We start from the raw sequence: 15,101 nt of genomic DNA, 5'->3' as shown, positions 1-15,101 counted from the left end.
TTCACATCAGCAACATGATTGATGAGGAAGAAAATCAAAGAGAGCTGAGGACAATTGTACAATTTAAAAAGTCCCCACTCTTTGATCACGGAATGACAAGAAAGTAATCATCACGCGGTTATTTTTGTTTGGATAGCCTACACACATCTAGCCTGGTACCACTGGCCACCGTCAGACGACGCTGTATTGACGGGACGGACGGAGGCCAGGTTCCGCCTCCGTCCGTCCCGTCAATACAGCGTCGTCTGACGATGGCCAGTGGTACCAGGCTAACACACATCCAGCAATAGCAGCTATGCTTGAGTGCAACATCGAAACAGAGGATTCAACGGATTCAAAGGATTCGAATGACTCGGGCTCGGTCTGCAGGCGATATTAACGACGCCTATGTCAAAATAGCACACTTGTCAACCCCGAGGTTGTACTTGATAGAGAGGTTCTACTGTATGTGTTGGTATATGCATTTTTGTGCATATTTTCCGATGAACCTCAGAGGTGCACTCCAAACAGAACACTGTTGTTAGAAATTAGAGGCGGTCCGGCGTTTTCTACCGTTACACATTTCAACCCAATTGAAAACCCTTCGGCGATGTCCGAGCACGATTTTGTCACATTCCGTTCATTCCATTCCGTCAATTCGATGTGGTATAGGGCGGATGACGCTAGGGTGGATGCCTGGACCCGAATTGATAAAACGTAACATAAGCCTAAAAAACAAAGAAAAACAGATATCCGGCTGTTATCTACGTTGTTTCGGCCCTGCATCAAAACGAGATTCAATCTGACAGCCAGCACATTTTCCAATTTACCCAGCGCGTCGAATAGGCGGACATGGCGGAATTCAGTGTAGTTCACTGCCATCAGATGTCGGACATGATAAATGAGTTACATGAGTTATACTTTGGACGCAATACTCTATACCAAAACGCGCTATCGACCCGCAAGAAGATGAGTAGTGAAGGCATCAGCTGTTCCTATCAAGACAGAAAGATTCTGATGTCAAGCTAGTGGAGATATTTTATCGTAGTTTATGTTCTTACGGTATTTTGGAATATCCATCGAATTCCACAAAGTCCGCCAAATCAACAGGGCACTGAGTTGCAGGCAGTCCGTCATGTGGAAATGCGCCATTCCTTTCCAGCCATAATTTGTCAGCATAACTTTACGTGAAGTCAGGAATTCTTTTCCAGAACAAAGCAACTCAAAATGAACTACAAGCTTTTAAATTGAAAACTACCTATATATCATTCAACCCCTCCATCTATTAATACTTTCAAGCACCTTGTGTGGAAAAGGCCTTCTTGATGACCCTACTTTCGGTATTGGTGGTACTCGCACCGTTTGGATTTTATAGGCTTGGGTAGCATCACTTGGGGCAGCGGAACCCGCGTGCGCATCCGGCTTATATTGTCCTATATACGGCGCCACCTGTTTTACATTCTTCATAATTTGCTGGGGAAGAACGGATTTCACAGTTGGATCGATATTTTGACGAGCCTGGCCTAAGGCGGTCTCCTTGAGCTCCTCCTCAACTGAGAGGGTTTCTTTCTGAACAGGCTCAGCTGTTGGAATAAGGCCAACTCCCAGATAGGTTTCCGATATCTCATTTTGAACTGGGTCGGCAGAGGGAGCCTCGTTTGCGTTGATATCAAGCGCCATGTTGGATGCCACTACTCTGTCCGTTTCCGTTTCCGGTATAACGTTCCCGTTTGTTTCTTGGTCCCTCAAGGACGCCTCGTTCCCATTGATTGTTGCACTCTCTTCGACCATTGGTTCTTCCTCCTTCGCCGTTACTTGCTGCTGCTCGTCTTCGATCCCGCGTGGTATTTTACCAACTACCGGCGGACAGTATTCCTCAAGCTCCTCAATGTGACAATCACGGTTGCAACACTCGTCCACAATACCCCGACGGGATCGTACCCGCAAAAAGCCATTTGCTGTACGTTTAGAAACAAAAGGGGAGCCTGGAATAACAAGAAAGCGTATTTTAAGTGGGGTGCCATTAAAAAGACTGGATATGATATCTGCCAACTACACAGGGTGGCTCAAACAAACTGACAAGTAAAATATTTCCGCCACCCTCGCCATGACCAGTAGATAGGAAATCTTTCCAGAAAAAAGTTAAAGTAAACAGTGCTACATGGAAGTCATGGCAACCGCGGTCTTTTAGAATCTATCAATCATTTCCTTCAGGCAAGATTAAAATGCAAAACTTTGCTGCCGTTTTGATAACTTCCTTTTCAGATGATATCAAATGAATAAAGAATTCGTTTTGATATAGAATAGAATTAGTACAGACAAATCAAGTTGTCTTGACTGGGATTCGAACCACAGGTCTTCCGATTGCCGGTCCACTGCTCTACCAGCTGAGCCATCGTGGATCCCCGACTCTCTTGGCAATCCGTATTTGTTGATATATACAACGCGACAAATTTGGATACAGGAAATAACCAACATGGTAAGTTTAATGAAAGCTTTGTTGATATATTTTTCCATTCTACGATCATACAAAATCTAATTGGCTGTTGAGTATATATCGTACGTCTTTATATAATGTAACATTAATCAGCTGTTTGCCGTCATGGGTGTCGCATTTATATGTATAAGTGTGCGTATAAACTATAATTGCCCTTAGTTATCCCTTATGCATTGAGCAGTTGCAGCCAATTGGGATTAGACGTCGAAACCTCCCTAATAAGGAGCGAAGTTCGTGGATCGACTCCACCCCAAAAAGGCGTCCCTGAAGCTACGAGCAGACGGAGGTAACGTATGCGAGACTGTGTTTCTAAAATACTAATATATACGTGAAAAGAAGCAAACACTGAGTAAGGGTCAGTGGCATTTTGTCGTCTTAAGTGTTAGATGGCTTCATGCCATTAAAACAATGACACGAGCTCTCTAATTGCTTCTTATTAGCTAATCAAGATGGACCACTTACTCTTCTTGTTTCTACTCTGTTCCGTCAGCAGCGAGACCAGTTGTGTGGCATCGTCTGTTTGGTCTTCAGGGTCTTCGTTGTTGACTCCCGGTCGCATCTCGCAGACTAGCTCCACGGCGTTAGCCAGGTGGGGCCCACAGCCACGGTACTGGACGGTGGGGCAGATGAAATGGCTGATCAGGAAGACCAGAACTATTAAGTGGTACTCATGCCGCCTAAAAGAGAACCAAACGGAAAACATATCAAGAATGAACAAAGAAATATCACTGAAAGCTGTCTGTTACGGTATCAAATTGCTGTAGTGTGTGACTGCCTTCAGCCTCCTGCATGTGGCCATAGGCTGCTTCAATCCTTTGAAATAGAATATAAAAATCAGATCCCCACGCCCACACCATCCCCAGAGTAAAGCTAACCGGCCCATATTCATTGGGAATCTCATGAATGGATAAGCAGGACCACAAAGTCTGTATTTCACGAGGTCAAGGAATCGTCCTATCGACCACTTTATATTCATGAAACAGACTCGTGGTGTCAATGACTCGGCCATCTCAATTCTGACGACTTTGAAGAGAAGTATTGATAAGGTCCACACTGAAGGCGATTCCGACAACGCATGCGGTCAGTGAAAGAAGAGGTTTCCACTGAACGCGGTCAGAGTACACTGAATGCGATTTGACGCGTTTTCGCTTCGTCTCGATGTCCATTCATGAGTTTCTAATGGTAGAATTTGTTCTTTGCGTGGTTGCCACTTTGATGGGGGGCCTATGCCAGCAATAAATAATAGAGAAAAAGAGTTTTGTCAGGGTTTCTCGCCAATTCACCTTTCGGATGGAAAAAGAGGCAGATACAAAAACATGTTGGCATTTTTGACCTGATACTTTGAACAACAGGTCAGCCCCAACATCAAGTCGGACCTTTCCGGTCTTCATTTCCACCAGTGGCCGAACCGCGTCGTCACCACGACATTGTTTTGGCTTCCCAGCAGGCTCAAGTAACCCCGTGACATTTCCACCGTCCGGATGGTGGTCATTATATATGGAATATCACCCCAAGGGACCTGTTGTCCGGCTTCAAATGTTCGTTAGATGAAAACAGCGCAAGGTAAAAAACAAGCGCGTGAATGAAATGTATACTTGACGACTGCGGGTTGACCGGCCGCTCGGTCGGGATCAAGTGTCCCCTAAAAGGTCAACACCGGCGGGGAATAGACCCTTGTTTTTTCGCAGATTGTGTTTCATAAGCAAATTGCGGATTTTTGCGTTACCCCGGGGATTGAACCACAGACCTTTCGATTATAAGGCAGATACCTTACCACTAAATCAAGAATGTCGGAAAATGGAGGCAGTCATAAAATACAGGAATAACCACTTTCATAAATCTGATTATTTGCTCTTTAAATTCAGAGGAACGTTTATCATAGATAAAATAGCTACTCATTAGCGTCATCGATGACGATATGTTTCTACATTGTACTTTAGACGATGTACGTGGTTTGATTACAACCTTCAGAAGATATAATCGACTCAAGCCTCAAGGCATGATTCAACGAAAGCACTTTTAATTTCCTTTCCCGGCAAAACGTTCGGCTCGTACAGTCAATTATTAGTATTTTCAAACCCGTAGTTGAATCTGAAGGCCTCATGCCAGAGCGCGTTTTCTCCTGCGGCCAGGATAGTCGCGTCAAAATTAAGTTTAGCGATTGAAAATTAAATATACTTGCGGGTGCGGATACCCGCTGGGGCCGGACGTAATTTTGCCGCGGTGGCAACGACAGTGAGATCAGACAGGCCTTCACTGAATAGTGCGATTGAGCAGAGCAGCATGTTCCCGAAAAGGACCCTAATGCCAGCAACTTCCGTTTTCTAGGAATAGGAAATCATGGCGCGAAATATACTGAAACCGATATATGTCAGTGTCCCGTCTGAAAATGTCAGGTGGGTAAATGTAAGATTGAGTTTCAGGCCAAGGCTTTGGGGCGGTGATATGGTGTCTCCCACGGGGGCGGGAAAAAGTACGGTTTTCGTAAACTGTCCTTTTTCGCCAGGACATTGGTCCTATAGCCGACATAGGCCTTTGTCCAGTTAAGGTCAGATGTCTGTTGCCAAATCATCAGGCATTTGCAATACATTTTGCAACCAAAAACAAAATCTACAAATTCGCCCTTTGCACCGCAATTACCATCAAGCAATAGATAGTTCATTGAGGATCAACCCCTGAGATATGTAGATAGTTGCCGCGGACAACATTGAACCTTCACACACTGCGTTTGTGATATTCCTTTCCTTTGATTAACGCCCCAGAGTTAATTTGCGTAATCAGCGAGTTGACAGATCTTAAACACAAGGAAGTCGTCTGACGGAATATTTCAACAAAAAAAAAGTGTGCCAAACTGAAATTCTTAAGTTGACGCTTGTCCGTTGTTAAGGAGGATGAATTTGAAGCACAGGACCTCAAAAAACAAAATAGTCGATTTTGTCGCGGCGCACGACCTGAGGATGAAAGCGATTGAGTATCTGATCGCTGAAGAAGGAGAAAAAGAAGGAGATCAAGTTTTTCATTCTCTCTGCTTACATTTTATAGGTATCATTGTGGATGACCATAAAAATGTCATAAAACATGGTAAAATGAATTATCCGGTCACCTTATTGATTCACCTTTGTTCTTGGACGTTAAAAGTGCGTTGGCCAGTTTTCTTTGGCAAGGCAGAAATTTTATGACGTCACTGCTGTTGCAAATGACGCTAGCAAGGAGCTTCAAGCGAGGAAAGCAACCCGCGCGTGATACCATTACCGATTCGCCAGACTTTGATGAAAAGTTCCAACCAAAGAAGCCATCTATGACATTCACCGGTTGCAAACTGCAAGAAGCTTTACTACATTCGACTTTGACCGGTTACTGGATTGATCTGAAGAGACCTTCGGGTTCAAGGGCTTCTATTAAGTGTGATCAAAGGTTTATATGAATGATGGGAGCTTATTTGCATAGGAACCATATGGGAATTTGAAATTATGTACATAGGGAATATTCATACTCATGCATGACGCCAGAATACTAAGCGCCGAAGATACTTCGCGTCATTTGACAGAATATTCTGCTCAATCCCCTTTTTCACCAAGTTCAAACCAGCCATCACGCGTCTTAATAACATTGCTCGTGTCGGTCTTGACTTCGAGGCGTTGCCACCTCAAATGGCACACCGTCAGAATTCTCCAGATCATGAGACGTCTTTTCAGTGTTAAAAGAATTTGCATTCACATTTAGGATCCTTACGGGATCACCATGTGTGGCACTGCGCTCTGTTTGAATCCCAAATACAGCGTAGCCAAGGCCCAACTTAACAGAAAAGTCATTTTCCAGAAACACGTATCTATGTCCTCCGTCAACACAACTCCTTGTCGACCTTTATGTGGACCATAGGTGTTGGAAAATCTAACTAATGCCACTCACTCATTCAATCAACACAATCCCGGCCTGCTTTTATTCTCAATGCAAACATCGCACTGATGAAACAAACAGCCCCAGTTGTCCTAAGCTATTACGGTTATTATCCAGCAAGAGCACTTAAAAGCAGCTGGGCAACCCGAGACCAGAGCTACGTATCATGCTTGACCCGTCAAAGGAGTAGCCCTTCACCGGAGGGGCTACCGACCACTCTCTCGGACTTGAATTCAAAGTAGGGCGACATGTATACACGAATATCTGGCAGGCACTTTCATATTGCTGTCAGTTTCACTTGGTTCTTCTTCTTCTTCTCCGCCTCCTTTCACTCCTCTTTCGATGGAATGAAGTGGGCTCAGGCCAGACTTCCCTCAAAACCAGAGATGATAATCAAAGATGTGCACCACTGTACACCACACATCGTAAACAAATGTTAGTCCCTCAACTGAGTAAGAAAGGACCAACATTTTCGAATTCAAGGACTACGGGTGACTTCCGGTCACATTGCCCGATCAGAAGAGACGAATTCTGCGTTTTATTAGAAATGCGCCAACGACTACAGTAGGTGATATTTTGGAGTTAATGAATCAAACATTTGTGACCAAGAACGAATTTCAGGGTATGCGAAATCTAGAAGATAAATATGGCTAGTTGATGACACGGAGACGAAACTGATAGAGGTGTGTGCCACTTGCAAACAGCTCGTCGGCATTCTAATTGTGCCAGGGCTTTGACCACTTGTGAGTGACAGCGACGTTTGATGATGACGCACTGACCACGTCACGTAGTTCGATCCGGATTCTCACAGAGTGTTCATAGCCCACATCGCCGGTCAATGTCGACCCATGCAGAGTTGCTTTCTGATGAGGTCATAAGTTGAAGAAATGCCTTGCTGTCACTTAAGCCCTGAAGGGGCAACTGCGACGACTATCGAAATTGACCTGTGGCAGGGACTGGCTTTTGGTACATTAATCCTTCGCTCCGTTTTTATAGTTTTTAGTATCGTTCCATTCTAAGCCGGATCACCCCAAACTCGCATGGACGTAAGTGCGTTTAATCTTAACGAGCGTTACTGGAGGGCTACCTTCTGTCGAGAAAACGGCTGGGTAACTCTTGAACAGAAAGAAGCTGGACGCCATTTTCGTATAAAAGCAACATTTCTTACGCCCTCTATGTCCCTTTTGGTTTAATTTCGCGCGACTTTTTTGACCAGTACCGAGTCATCTGACTCGGGAGTACAATCGATAGGTGTGGGAAATGAAAGGTGCGTCTCCACTTGAAAGGGCGAGAGAACTCATAGTTTATTCCTATCATCGCTAGAAAACAGCGTTAGCTATCGATTGACGAACTGTGACATAAAGGCCGGATACAAATATGGTATAGTGATCCTTTTTTCTGGTCGGCATTGGATTACAAGGGTCGTGTAAGCACATCACGAAGTTTAAGCGCATTCGAGGTTTTTGAAGTTGCCTGTGGCTTGCGTGACAGAATCCTTTTGCAAATTATAAACGGCGGTTCTTGGTGTCGCCGCGTGCGTTACTCCCATTGAACGTGTAAGCATCTTACTCATCACGATAAAAGCAATTTATTCTGCCCCAGAATTGTTGTCAGGAATTAAAAAACTACATGTACATGTAAGGAAGAGGACTGCGTATAATCTTGGAGGAATTATACTTGTCAAGTATAATTCCTCCAAGGTATAATCAACTAGAACTATTTAGCACCTTATCTTCATTTTTGGCAGTACTGTCAAGGCTGTGGTGTTAGCACCCGATTGTAACAAACAGAAAAGGGAATGATATTGATGTCAGATAGTGGTTCCTTGGCATTTGCAAACACGTTCAATGGTCGTAACCCATGGCCACGTAGCGACACCAAGAACCGCTGACTGATCCATTGATATGTTCGTAGTAGGGTGTCAAAGTCGGGGAGACGAAGAATCACTCGTCTCTTGTAGGGGGTTCGGAAGTGTTTGCATAAAGCCTATAAACACAATTTTTGGATTTTTCCACAGCCTAATCGAAGTTTGCGTTGGTGTTTCAGGGGCTTAGCCGAAACTCCAAGCCATGCTGCTCACGCCGCGTTGTCCCACAAGTTGAGGACGAAACCCAGAATGACGGGTTGTTGTCATATTTCTTTCCTTTGATACTATGCTACATCAAAAGACATAAGACAAACAAAATGACAGACTGCTTCGAGTCTTTGTCTTGCTTTCGAGATCTGAGGATTCTTGATAAATGTCACGAATTCACATTAAATATACGGCTTCCCAGGAGGGTAGTTGAGGTTGAAGAAACTAACAAGGAACCCTGGATATAATGGAGGAGGCGTATAAGGCTGCAACTACAGGGAAGATTCACTAAACTTGTTTCTCTCTTTTTGCTATTATTATTCATGGCATTAGAACAGTTAGCGTTCACTCACTGAGGCTAATTAGCAAAGAGTGTGAGCAAGCTTGGATCATATTGCTATAATCAGCGAAAGACTCTACTACTATTACTAATAACCCATCAGTCTGCAATAGAGACGGTTGGATTATGACATACTTTGCTTGATGGGCACACCAATTTAAGAAGTCATCCTTTTTCTGATTAACAGATCAGGGCGCGATTAATGTAGATTGGTCGGGATCAGTGACATGAGCGTGGGCGGATGGTCATCGCCAAATGTTATCACCGTGCCGCCAACAGCTTTAAGTACATGATAATCTCAAGTCATGAAGCATTAGGCTTAACCTTTGCCCGTCACGTGACTGATGTTAGGCCAGACCTGAGGCAGGTTGGCCGCCACAATTACTCATTTTTCAGTGTTGTACACATGGGCATATCTCTATACACGCGTAGAGATACTCGAAATAGATCTTATAAACTTCGTGCTCAAAAACATTGTTATTTTGATAGGATAGTTCGTATCGAGGCTATTAAGCCTTTACCAGGTATTGTTGCGTCATGTCCTATTTTTGGTTCAGGCGCATTATTACGGACCTGGTGCCGATCGCTAGGGGCGTATAGGGGTCACCAGGATATCGGTCCAGCATCAGTTATAAGTGAGGTTTCGCAACGACCCGTTTAGGCCCTACGACGACGTTTATCTATTGTGTGAGTTTACCTGAACAATAGATAAACGTCGTCGAAGGGCCTAACCGGGCGGTTGCGAAACCTCACTATTGTTCAGATTGTAAGCTCTACTGAAACCTCATTCCAAGGGTAAGGTAAGTGCACAAGTATGATTGACTGATGAATTAATACAGAAGGGCATATTTTACAAATATTTCTTGTTCTATATAGATAGAAACAGTACTATGACCTTTTTGGATTGTGGAAATTTGACAGCAAGGGATTTTATTGTCGGGATTCTAAGAAGAGGGACGACTGTTAAAGAGTGTTGTTCGAATTTTCGAAGCTAATTAGGTGTCATCTCACACGTCAGGCAAAAAAAAGTGCTGGCAAAGCGTGGGCATAAGTAGGTGCAAAATAATATGAAGGCCTATATTCCGGTTGGAAGATTCGCGACGGTGTCATAACACCTTGTACCCCCTCCGAGACTGATTGGGGTCATCTGATTTGGTAAGGGAAGGTCACGGTTGGTCCAAACCCTCACCTATAAAAATCTGAAAAACGTGTTATTCGTTGACGTCTGGGGGGGGGGGGGGGAGTGGACCCTAACCCTCGCTAAATACCCTGAAACTGCCCTGAGGAAGTGGTTGGCGGACTAATCAACGACGTAACTGGATGTGCCCCTATAGCTAAATACGGTTCTGCCATTGTAGTTGTTGGTGTTGCTGATGTGGATGTTGTTGTTGAGATGCTCCTTACCCAAATACAGAATTTCCCTGAGGAGGAGGTTGGTGGACTAATCAAGGAGATAACCGGAAGTCCATCTCGTCTGCCTGCCCCAACTTCACTTATTTGTCATATTTGTACTTTCCACTAAGTATAAGCGATGAGATGTTCTTTTTACCTTCCTAAGCGTTTCGGTAGACAGTGCGTCTATCTAAATAACTAGGAAACGAACGACTACTTGTTTTTCTTGGATCTCATCACTCCACGTGGATTGCGTGAAGGGCTGTTTAATTTTCGAGTTCAAGTTCAACGACCGGAGTCAGTTGGCCGTGAAAGCTGAAAACAAAAAGAAGTAATTAACAAATGGTCCTACCTGATCATGGCTCCTCCACTCGCGGCAAAATTCATTGAGACTTCTTGAATAATATGATAAGAGGGAAAAGCGGATGTTTATGCAGTAAATTTGATAGGAAATTGATGTTTATTTGATAGCTAATGTAGCTAAGGCTTAGCACCGCATTGGTGTTAGAATACCGGCTGCCACCGTATTACTGCGCTGTATACGCCATCGCCACCGACATTTATCCTGGCCCCTTGATGACGAAAGACCCAGCGCTTCCCGGCGTCTCCTGCCAAGTTGACAAGACCTGATAGTATCCAATTAGCATAGATGATGACGTCATTGAGGCCAAAGGTTCCATGACAATATCATCATGGAACTTTTGGTCATACACATGGCCAGATTGAAACAATCCGGAAATCTTTTGATGTAAACATACTGTTGTCATGGAAACGGGTAATTATGCTCTTAAAGTACAAATGGGAATATGATTCTGTAACAGACAATATCATAGCACATAAGTTATCTTTCGTAAACACGTCATTAGCATTTTAGTATTAATGACCTTGTTTGATGTTGCCTCTGTTCTAACGCTTTGTCCTAACGAAATTTGCCCTATAAAGTACGGGCAAACTCCTAGAAAATCCTGGAAAGAGTGTCCCCAAGGAATGCTTTTGGGAATGCATCAAGACTCCGCAACTTAAAATCATATCATCATGCTCGTCTCTTCTGGATCCCCTCACCTTATCATGCAAAGCCGGCAGTGAATGATCAGACATGACGACATCCAATAATTGAGATATTTGCGAAGTCGTATGTCTGATTAGACAATGATGCTTGGTTAAGATCCAATTATGTCTCTCCGAATTAAAGCTACATATACCATTTCTTCGACAGTTCCACACCGGCCGCAATCTCGGCTTTTGCCTTACTCAAAACACTCCTCAAGCGGCAAAATAATACAGTTTTCTGTGGTACGTGATAGGTGAAGATGATTATCTTTCATCAAATGTTGTAAAATAGCTCTCGTACATGTATTCAATTACACGATACGGAATTACAGTTGATTATTACAAGACAAAGGAGTGTAGACTAGAGTGTACGACGAAGTATGAAGTACGAAGTGGTGTCATCAAATTATGTGTTAATTCATCACCGCGACACTCGTACGTCATCTTTTATACCGACATGTAGTCGAAATTTCTTGCTAATTATTAGTTCCTAAAGCAGGGCATCATCTCATGGGCTACACGAGACAAAAGGATAGCTTGATAATTTACTTGGATGAAACAAAATACGAATGTTTTGTAACTCGAGGGACGATATTGCCCATGCCCACAGCTGATACTATAGTAGAACCTCTCTATCATGGACAACCATTGGGACTGACAAGTGCGCTGTCCTTGATAGGGAGGTGTCCTGATTAGAGTGATCAAATTGAATGGAAACAACAAATTTTGGATCAAATCTAGTGTCCTTTATAGAAAGGCTGTCCCTAATAGAGAGGCGTCCGCTAAGGGAGGTTTCACTGCATATCGATTGCATTCAGGCAGATATGAAATTAATCATAGAAGAAGGGATCTGATCTGATCATCAATGTGATCAGATATCAATCCATGGGAAGCACTTTTTATTGAGAGGCAAAATATACGTACTAAAAATATTCTAAAAGTTTCTAAAAGAGGTTTTTTTTAAACGTTTCTGCAGTCTCTATGCTAAATTCATCTTGATATCAAATAACAGGGAGAAGGTACAGAGTGGTTAAATGCATAGTGCGCATCATACGGCATTGGCAGACTTGCTGATTTCGGAGACTCCTGAAGTTTGAATACGCGATATGCAGGGCCTAAACATGTAGGTCCGCGGAAGAAACCCAACGACGACACACCGGGCTCTAAAATCGCAACGCACTCGATCCAGTCTTAGTCCAGCGGATTCAGATTGGGATTTTAGGCTTTCTAGGTAAGATGATAATTTTCTTGGCTGAATTCAACTGAGGTTTATTGACTCTACGTCTGCTTCCTTTCCACGGCGTTCGCTCATAAGCGTTTGTAGTATGTCACTATCCGTTTAGGCACAGGCCACAGAAAACACCTTCACGGAATAGGCTTTAGAGAATCCGCTCGATGTGAGCATGGAGCTGAAGACCAGACTCGAGCTCACGTGCTTCAGACCTGCTACCTCATGAAGAGTAGAGAGGAAGACTGGCCAAAGACCACCACCCTGACCACAAAGCTCTAGGGCTCTGTGCCTGCTCTCTAATGAAGATTAGAGAGGAATACTCGCCAAATGATACCATCCGGACCACAAGCTCTGGTACTCGGTGGTCGTTCTCTCCAGGACAGCCGACTTTGTCACCGAAAACGGAATGTCTGTCTAGCATGCATCTCAAAAACCCCGAACGCAGAAGAAGAAGTATGTTACCATGATTGGTGTAATCGATACAGTCGACTGCTTTAAGCTGGTGATTTGAAATCTACTTTCGTTATGGACGTAGCGGCGAACCTTTCTTGAACAGTGACGGGACTGAATATAGAGGATATAGGTGTCATCCAAGATAACTGGAAGAATACTTAACTACGAGTCATGCACTAACCCATTAATTGAAAATCTCAAAAATGTTCCATTCTTGCTTGTGAACTTTTGCAAATCGACGAATCAGAATGGGGGACCTCTCGAAATTTGGTTCTCCTGCAGGAACGCTACTATATTTAGCTTGTACGTGCCAACTTTCGACGTGTATGATGTACATTTATGACTAAGGGATGCATTCCGTTCTGTTGCTTCGACTACAGTGGTCAACAGGCCCCTGTCTAAAGCGTGAAAAATTTCTCAAGACCACCGTCCATGCCATTAATGTTTCATTTCCCGAATACTGCACTTTAAACGCCGTGCGTCATATTGGCTTTTATTGTGTGTGTGTCCAGTTGACGAGGCATTGGTAAGTGAGTGGAGACCGACAAACAGAAATTAACGAGACTCGTGATGACGGGATCTCTACCCAAAATAACGCCATGCGATTGGTTCGTTTCCAATCCCAGCACCGGTGATGCAGAATTTAGCAAAGCTTACTGGGCAAAACGACGGCAAGTCTCGCTAGTTCTTTCTGTTCGTGAAAAAATCCTAATTTTGAAACATCGTCATGTGCCAGTCATTATAATAAACGCAACGGGGCTTTTTTTCGTGATTTGGACGACGAAGAAGGCCTCTCGCGCAATTATTGTTGGCACCATTTTGAATACCAATATCATTCCGCAAGCTGCCCGAGTCGTATGGTGTGGTCTTCAGTGAAATGGTAATTTGAAATCTTTTAGCTGTTTTTTTACATGTAAAGTCTCAGCAGTACGAGTCGTTATCGATGTACGTACACGTAAATATTGTCATCAGTGATGGTATTTAGATTTCAGTCAGTGGGATGGCGTAAAAAAACGATTAATCAAAAGTAAGTTTGCGTGAGACTACTGTCTGTCTGCGAGTTACAAACGAAGGCAGCAGTCTCTCGATTGACAGGGGTAAGAAAGATTACATAAAAGAGTAGTGGCCTCTATCGACAAGAAAATGAATCAAATTAACCTCGACCACTTTACGACAGGAGAGGATCTCTCAGCGGGTGACACAGACATTTTGCGTCTTCTCTACATTTTCCGAGCATTTGTCGGACAATTCGGCATATATTTCACGATGTTCATAATTCTCTCTGGTATATTCGGGAATGTTCTGTCGATTGTAATATTCTGGAGGTTAAGAAGGAAGGATCAAGTCACTGCATCATACTTCACGCCCATTGCAATTTATGATCTTACCGTTCTCTGTATTGGTCTGAGTGGGTGGTTAGACAAAGCAACGTTTACTTTCTCAAATGGTCAGTTTTTCATCCCCGAAGGCTATTCGGAGGGCCATTGCAGGTTTCGCATTTTCTTGGCCTATTCCTGTGCGATCTCGTCGGCTTGGACACTTGTAGTATTTTGTATAGAACGCTGCATAGCTATACAGAATCCTCTAAAAGTGACAACAATATTCACCCCTTCAAGGCGAAGATATGCTCTCATATCTGTAGTCCTTCTTGCCTCCGTTATTGGAGCCTTTCCACTCCCATCTATTTATCTCGTCCCGAGCAGCGGCTTTTCCGGAGGCATGGTCTGCCAGTCTTCGCCGTCTACTTCATGGAAACAGGCGCTACTTCTCATTGCGGAGACTGGCTTCTACAATGTTTTTCCGTTAATTACGCTTGTTATTTTGAATGCCTTGCTCTTGAAAGGTCTGAAGAGGCCCGATGAACCATTATCCGTCTCAAAAACCGATAATGCCGCAAGAATGAAAATTCTTCGTAATTTGCTTTTAGTTTCGTTGTTGTACATCGTCACTATGTTTCCTATTTTTGTCATGACGATGTTTCAGCTCATGGGGCAGGTCACTGATTGGTTGAATAATTCACCAATCTTTATCCAGTTTCTTTACGAGGTGGCCCAATTTGCGGTCGCATTCCATTACACGAACTACAGTGCCAATTACATCGTTTACGTCACGACCCTGGATTTTTATCGCTCCGAATGTCGACAATTATTTCGCTGCAGAAGAAAAGTCAAAGAATGAAACTCTCCAT

The 15,101-nt window shown here is 43.6% G+C and overlaps 1 protein-coding gene across 2 annotated transcripts; it reads right to left on the bottom strand.

The window, feature by feature from the left end:
- Positions 1-278: 278 nt before the first annotated feature.
- Positions 279-10,743, bottom strand: LOC135487942 (uncharacterized). Of its 2 annotated transcripts, XM_064772243.1 has the most exons (4): positions 10,532-10,743; positions 2,939-3,153; positions 1,238-1,964; positions 279-707 (listed from the first exon to the last, which is right to left on the bottom strand). In XM_064772243.1, the coding sequence occupies exons 1-3, from the start codon at positions 10,564-10,566 to the stop codon at positions 1,249-1,251; spliced, it is 966 nt and encodes a 321-aa protein (XP_064628313.1). In that variant the 5' UTR covers positions 10,567-10,743; the 3' UTR covers positions 279-707; positions 1,238-1,248. The 2 variants fall into 2 exon arrangements, with proteins under 2 accessions (XP_064628313.1, XP_064628312.1); XM_064772242.1 differs by having other exon boundaries at positions 279-1,964.
- Between the last annotated feature and the right edge of the window lie 4,358 nt (positions 10,744-15,101).

This window comes from Lineus longissimus, chromosome 5 (assembly GCF_910592395.1).
Source record: "Lineus longissimus chromosome 5, tnLinLong1.2, whole genome shotgun sequence".
Classification (NCBI taxonomy): Eukaryota; Metazoa; Nemertea; class Pilidiophora; order Heteronemertea; family Lineidae; genus Lineus; species Lineus longissimus.
Note: the sequence above shows the minus strand (reverse complement) of the source record. Positions and strands in the feature narration are given on the sequence as shown.

Bases quoted from the DNA above. Each gene is read 5' to 3' on its own strand.
- LOC135487942 (XM_064772242.1), bottom strand. From the start codon at position 10,566: ATGAATTTTGCCGCGAGTGGAGGAGCCATGATCAG. The intron at 3,154-10,531 runs GTAGGACCATTT...GTTCTCTTTTAG, and splicing joins AGTGGAGGAGCCATGATCAG to GCGGCATGAGTACCACTTAA. The intron at 1,965-2,938 runs GTAAGTGGTCCA...TTGTTATTCCAG, and splicing joins ACAGAGTAGAAACAAGAAGA to GCTCCCCTTTTGTTTCTAAA.